A 6,994-nucleotide genomic window follows, 5' to 3' on the forward strand; every position below is an offset into this window, starting at 1 on the left:
GCACAAGGAGTAGGAAAAATTTTACTTTCACTTGAAAGTGCATTGAAAATAAGTTAGAATATTCTTACTGTACTGTCAGCTTTTTTTCGACTTTTATTAAAGAAAATAAGACCTTAAGGACTCATTTTACTAAAATGAATTCTTAATTTGCAAAGCAAATATAGCTGCTGGATAAATGTAGTGGAGAAAAAATGTAAACATTTCCCTTTGGAATGTGACGAAGTAGCATGAAATGAAAATACAGAGGTGAAGTACAAATATGTCAAAATTACACTTAAGAGCAGTCATTGAGTATATGTACTCAGTAACTTCCCAACAGAGTGTGTCATGTAACAGACTACTGAACCAATTTTGAAGCTGCTCGAGTGAAGCAGAAGTAATTAGACGCAGCAGGTGTCACGTGAGGAAATGAACGCAATCAACCCTGTGAGTTGTGGTCACGTTACTTACTTTCACTTCCGTATGGAAACGACCACTGGCGTTTGAAAGCTGTTCCGAGGGGCTGTCGCCTTTATTCCGAACAGCAGAAACTGGCCTGTTCGCCTGCGCGTTTCATCGTGAGCGCGTGCGGCCTGTTTCTCTTTTTGTACGTGCAGAGGGCGTCCTTGCGTCCTCCCGAGGGCTTCCGGTTTCCCCGTCTTTCGCCCAGGAGTCAGGTCGCTGTCAGTGGAGGCGGGGGAGGGGGTGAACTTCATCAGAGGCACCGACGCTGGACACAGACTACTGCGTTTGGGGGACATCGTCCGAAGGAAATGGGTCACCGGGTTTTTCTCATTTTAGCGGCCGTATTCTCTGTCACGTCGACACAGTTTGTGCCGCCGGTAAGGGGACGTTTGTGCCTCATCTCCGTGCTGTTAAACACGGGTGTGTTTAAACACGGGTGTGTTTAACAGCACGGTGTGTTGTGTCACTGCGTTGAGCCGTGTTGATGATTTTACTCTGTCACGCGCAAACGTTCGGCCCCTTGTGACTTACTGCTTTTGTTTTTCTTTAATCTACAGTTTACAGAAAGCTGTCGGACAGAAATGTATCCACCAAACGGTCCCACGTAAGTAATATGAGTCTGTTAGGGAAGTTAAAAAAAAAAAGAAAAAAAGAAAAGGCACCTTTACCACTAACAGTTACAGGAACTCGTTGTTGTGTTAAATCATTGTTTTGTAACACAACAGGGCTGTGCTGCCTTCACTTGCTCCTCGTTAATCCTAACATCAAAACGCTCAAGTTGCAGTTTGTACCTGCTGTGCTTGGTTAGCAGTGGAGGAAGAAGTACTTTTACTCAAGTAAAAGTGACAATACTGTATGTTGCCAATGGATATATTCTCTGGAAGCCATTCTGCTAAGTGTGGATATTCGCTGTTGCTTTATCTATGTATTTATTTTTTCATAAGAAAAAAAAAACACTTTTTTTTTTTAAAACACTGTTTTTTCCCCCCCGCATTTAACCCTCACTGAACTCTTGAACAACACTTGAAGGCAGCATACCTTTTGACTGTGATCAGCCAGTCAGTTTTACACTAGTTAAAGGCCAGTGTTTACCTGACAAGTATTGCCTACTCAGTTCTAGATTATGTGGCAATTTAATGACCAAAAAAATGATGGAATGATTCCAAAAACAAAGTACGTCCTTTACCACGTAAAGTTTAATAAACAGTTGATCCATAGCAAAGTGAAATGATAGGTGCTTGTTTATACTGAATAGGTCAGTGGGTCACCTGAAATGTATAAATGGTGACATCTTCAGATTGTTTTGTTTTGTTCGATCATTAGTCCAACACTCAAAGTTGTTCTGTAATTTAAGGAAAAAATTACAGTGATATAAAACAGAGAAAAGCATGAAATTCTAACATCTGTGGTTTGGGACTTTTGCTTAATGAATGACTTAAATCACCAAACTTGTTGGCAATTAATTAAACAAGCAAATGAATCGCCTAATTGTTTTTGCACTGGATCAGTAATCCACTGATGAGGTGGAATTAGCCTGCGTGGCCTCAGCTGCCGCAATTTCAACTCTAGATGCATGAAATCTCAAGTTTATTAAAAACAGAGAAATAAAAATCACATCTAATCAGTTTTTCATCTGCATGCTTTTCCTTTCTGATCAGGTTCAGAAGGGCAGTCAGTTGGTACACAGTGGACCTCGATTTACCGCCCAGTGAGAGATGGAGGGCTCTAATTACTGACAAAAAAACAGATGTAAGAACGCTGTCAAGTATTTCAAAATGATATGTTCCAAGTCTCACAAAAATCTTTTTTTTTTTTTTTTTAACTTATGATGTTTTGCTTTTAAGCTGGTCAACATGATTCAGGCCATCAAAGACTTGGCTGATGCTTTTGTGCCCAGTGGGAGACTGATTGAGCTTGTTGACATTACACTGGTAAGTGTCATTTCTCCTCTGAACTATGTTTTCCTTTGAATTTCTATTATCACGAAAGCTTTCATGACTGCACTATGTTTTATAATTTTCTGCAGCCTTTGATGGTGGACACACTCCCTAGTCCTTTCAGCGAAGAAATTAAAGGAATTGCAACTGTTTCGGGGATTAGTCTTGGTAAGAAAGCACAAATGGGCTCAACTCTCCAACTGTTTGTTTTGTTGTTTTTTGTTCTTTCCCTGAAACAAATGTTTGCGCACCCTGCATGGTCAGTCCTCAGTAACACTCCCTTTGGCAAGTATCACAGCTTGTAAATGCTTTTTGTAGCAATGAGATTCTTGGGCTGTCTTGCATGCACTGGTCTTTTGAGGTCTATCTGCAGATTTTCAATGATGTTTATGTCGGGGGACTGCGAGGGCCATGGCAAAACCTTCAGCTTCTGCCTCTTGAGGCACAAGCTCAAGGTGGTGGATTTTGAGGTGTGCTTCGGATCCTTATCCTGTTGTAGAAGCCATCTTCTTTTCATCTTCAGCTTTTTTACAGACAGCAGGATGTTTGCTCCCAGAATTTGCTGGTAACTAATTGAATCCATTCTTCCCTCCACCAGTGAAATGTTCCCTGTGCCACTGGCTGCAACACAAGCCCAAAGCATGATTGATCCACCCCTGTGCTTATCAATTGGAGAGGTTTTCTTTTTGTGAAACTGCCCCCTTTTTTCTCCAAAGCTACCTTTGCTCATTGCGGCCAAAAAGTCCTATTTTAACTTCATCAGTCCACAGGATTTGTTTCCAAAATGTATCAGACTTGTTTAGATGTTCCTCTGCAAACTGCTGATGCTGAATTTTCATGGTGAGGACGCAAGAAAGGTTTTCTTCCATGAAGGTCATATTTGTTCAATTGCTGCTGCCCAGTAGAACAGTGCACCACCAGTCCAGAGTCTGCTAGATCCTCCTGAAGGTCTTTTGCAGTTAAACAGGGTTTTGATGTGCCTTTCTAGAGATCGAGCAGTCCTGTCTGAAAGTCTTCTCGGTCTTCCAGACCTCAGCTTGACCTCCACCGTTCTGTTAACTGCCATTTCTTAATTACATTACGAACCGAGGAAACAGCGACCTGAAAATACTTTGCTATCTTCTTTTAGCCTTCTCCCGGGCATCAGTTATTTTAATGTTCAGAGTGCTAGGCAGCTGCTTAGAGGAGCCCATGGATGCTGATCATTGGGACAAGGTTTGAGGAGGCAGAGTATTTATAAAGCTTTGAAGTTTGCATCACCCGGGCCTTTCGTAACAATGATCGTGAACAAGTCATAGCCCCAACAAAATAAATAAGGTCTGAGACCTTGGTAAAAGTTAGCTGAGAGCTATAATCTCTTGGGGTGCCCAAACTTTTGTCAGGTACTCCTTTCCTTTTTTTTTAAATCTAAAATTGTACAAAACAAAAATAATCCAAAGACCTTGCTTAAAATGTTGAAAAAAATAGTTAATCTTTAACTTTATGCCTTTTGTTGATCAGTTCATCTTCTACTCACTTAACCATTCAACGTAACAGAAATTTTGACCAAAAAAACTGGACCAACAAATTTTTTTTTCGCTGTTGTTATAGGTGAAGTTGTCCTGTTCAACATCTTCTATGAGGTGTTCACTGTGTGCACGTCAATCGTTGCAGAAGACATTAAAGGTGGGTCATCGTCCAGAATCATGTTGATCAGTTGACTTGAAATGGTGTTACATCAGGACTGAAACGCTTTTTTGGCTTTCCACTCGTACAGGTAACCTCATTCATGGCAGAAATCTGGATTTTGGATTATTTTTGGGGTAGGAATGTCACAAGTTTTCAAGCTTGATCATCTCGACCCATATCGGTTGAGATAACCCTCTCATGAGATGACGTTGTCCCTCTTTGCAGCTGGGATGTGAAAAACAAGTCCTGGATCATTAGTGAGAAGCTGAAGCCTCTGGTGGTCAACCTCGACTTCAAGAGAAATAACCAGACTGTCTTCAAGTCTACAAACTTTGCTGGATATGTTGGAATGCTGACTGGCATTAAGCCTGTAAGTCATTTAGTATCATAATCAATCAGCATAAAACATTATTTAACATCACGGGGCAGCTGTTGAATTGTGTAAACTTCTTCCAGAGTTCTAGATGTAAGGAATATTACACAGAATTTTCTTGTTTCCCTCTTAGCACATATTCACTCTGACTATGAATGAACGCTTCAGCCTTGATGGAGGATATATTGGTGAGTGAAACTGTTTTGCTCAGGCATTAGAGAGAAGCTCTGCCGTGTGCTTCGTGGTTAATAAGTGATCGTCTCAATCTCTCCCCATGCAGGCATCCTGGAGTGGATCATGGGGAAGAGAGACGGGATGTGGATGAGCTTTCTCACTCGCTCTGTACTAGAAAGTGCTAACAGGTCATTTTCCTGTTTCTGTGAGCAGGTTCCCTGTGCTATTTGCTTCCTGTGTTCCAGCTTCATGCGAACCTACATGCACAACATAAGCACAGCGACGAAGTTATGGTTACAGCGATGCACATTAATGTCTGCTGGCGGCAATGTGCTGTAAAACGTTGAGGTGCACCAGTGTAAGAGAAGAAGAAGAGGGGCCCCAAGCTGATGTGCCGAACCCTAGGTTTCAAAAGATTAAGGAAAAGCCTTCCAAAATGTTTTTATTGGGAACAAAATGCATTGTCATGTTTGTTATGACTCAAGGATTTAGACGAGGCAATTTGCTGAGAAAGAGAAAATGTCAACAAAACCCAGTTGTTATTCCAGTGAAATCTCCACAGGTTACCTTTGGCATCCTGAAAAATAAAATGCTAAAATCAATTTCAAGGCAAGGCATATTAACACTAGGTAGAAAAGAATCAAAATGCAATATAAAAGACACAAATAAATTAGATTTAAAAAAAAATTAAATAGAAATAGAAAATAGAATAAAAACAGTGCAGTGCAAGATATGAAAAATAGTCACAAATCTAATTTAATAAAAGGCTGTGGCAAAGCTCTAAGCTATGATTTAAGAGAACTGCGAGTTGGAGCAGACTCCCAAGTTTTCAGGAAGTTTTTTTTTTTCGAGGTATGTGGTGCATAAAACCTGAACGCTGTCTCTCAACATTAAGTGATGAAGTCACTGTCCCAAAAATGTGTCTTCTCTCCTTATCATCAGCTACGAGGAGGCCAAGACCCGCTTGGTTCAGACGAAGCTGCTCGCTCCAGCCTACTTCATCCTGGGGGGAAACCACACAGGCCAGGGATGCATCATCACCCGGTCCAGGCTGCTCAGTATTGATATGTTGGAGTGAGCACTGGAGCTTATACTGTACTTTTAGGAGCATTTAATGTCAACAATGCACAGTATTTGCATGCTTGGATATAGACTTGAGATTCTAGATGCTTTCCCTTTTAAATTCCATCTGCTAAATCACCATCGAGACTGACTTCTATATAAACCAATCCTGGGCATACAACATAATACAATGTTATCTACCAAATGACAATGAGATGTAATAGTGGAAGTAGTCACTCAAAAGTCACAATGATGCAGCTTGCCTCGTGTTTGCCTCGTGAAACACTTACCGTGTGTCCAACTAGGAACCTATGACCGCTCTGGTTTCAGATCTCCTGATTTAACTATGTCGCAAGTCAGCCTCGTAGCGCAGCTGCACACGACACGTGGATGTTTTTTTTATTTTATTTAATGTATTTCAGGATTGACCTGAAGCTGGGCCGGTGGTATGTCCTGGAGACAAACTACGACCACTGGGAGGAGCCTTTTTTCCTGGACGACCGCAGAACTCCGGCTATGAAGTGTATGAACCAGACCACACAGAAGGTGAGTACTGGTGACAGGAGTGGACACATTTCTGTCTCCGATTAGAGGATGGAAGTGTTTGCAGATGCAGTTAAGAATTCCAGTCATGTGATCTTTAGGTCTGAAGTACAAGTCTTTGACGAGTTACATTCCTTTCCTATCAAAGTGCTGAGACACCTTTTGATTTGTCACTTTGTTTAGAACATCTCAATACAGACCATGTATGATGTGCTCTCAACCAAACCAGTGTTGAACAAGGTGAGCCTTTTCATGACAGTCTGTACGCATACATTCAAAGCTAGTTAGATTATTTCAGTGTAAATAACATTTTTTTTTTCTCCTTTCTCGCTGTGCCTTTTTCAGTTGACCACATACACAACACTGATGCAAGTGTCTGAAGGCAAACTGGAGTCGTATATCCGTGACTGTCCTAACCCCTGCATGCCCTGGTGATCCTCTACGCACTGAACTCTGATCAGTTTGTAAATGCTTAGCTGCCCACAGAAGCAGTGAGTAAAGCAAGCGCGGCCAATCTTGGGACAAAACATTAGATTGTTCCTATAAGTGTGTGCACAGCTACTAATCCCCCAAAACCAAAGTTTGTCTCCCTGATGTGATTTTGACATTTGTCTTGTCTTTTTCAGACCGTTCAGGAAAACTTAAAGCTTTAATGAAAATACTAAATCCTACTGTTTCTGTCATGAGGGATACTGGTACAAAAGTGAATGAAACTTGTAAATGTTTTTTCCCTTTTATTTTTCATTTTAATTATACATGGATCTCAACCTGGGCCTAGGGACCACTGAGATCA

General features: G+C 41.1%; 1 protein-coding gene across 1 annotated transcript; it reads left to right on the plus strand.

Moving 5' to 3' along the window:
* The first annotated feature begins 498 nt into the window (after positions 1-498).
* asah1b (N-acylsphingosine amidohydrolase (acid ceramidase) 1b) lies at positions 499-6,867 on the plus strand. The gene is made up of 14 exons (XM_040146238.1): positions 499-821; positions 1,002-1,048; positions 2,103-2,193; positions 2,289-2,375; positions 2,471-2,549; positions 3,972-4,046; positions 4,138-4,183; positions 4,275-4,419; positions 4,556-4,610; positions 4,703-4,784; positions 5,539-5,670; positions 6,081-6,204; positions 6,385-6,441; positions 6,547-6,867. The coding sequence occupies exons 1-14, from the start codon at positions 753-755 to the stop codon at positions 6,634-6,636; spliced, it is 1,179 nt and encodes a 392-aa protein (XP_040002172.1). The 5' UTR covers positions 499-752; the 3' UTR covers positions 6,637-6,867.
* Positions 6,868-6,994: the final 127 nt, after the last annotated feature.

The sequence above is a fragment of the Xiphias gladius genome, chromosome 15 (assembly GCF_016859285.1).
Source record: "Xiphias gladius isolate SHS-SW01 ecotype Sanya breed wild chromosome 15, ASM1685928v1, whole genome shotgun sequence".
Classification (NCBI taxonomy): domain Eukaryota; kingdom Metazoa; phylum Chordata; class Actinopteri; order Istiophoriformes; family Xiphiidae; genus Xiphias; species Xiphias gladius.

Excerpts from the sequence above, each read along its gene's own strand:
- asah1b (XM_040146238.1), top strand. The coding sequence starts at position 753 with ATGGGTCACCGGGTTTTTCTCATTTTAGCGGCCGTATTCTCTGTCACG. Across the intron at positions 2,376-2,470 it reads AGCTTGTTGACATTACACTG|CCTTTGATGGTGGACACACT; the intron begins GTAAGTGTCATT and ends AATTTTCTGCAG. Across the intron at positions 4,611-4,702 it reads CCTTGATGGAGGATATATTG|GCATCCTGGAGTGGATCATG; the intron begins GTGAGTGAAACT and ends CTCCCCATGCAG.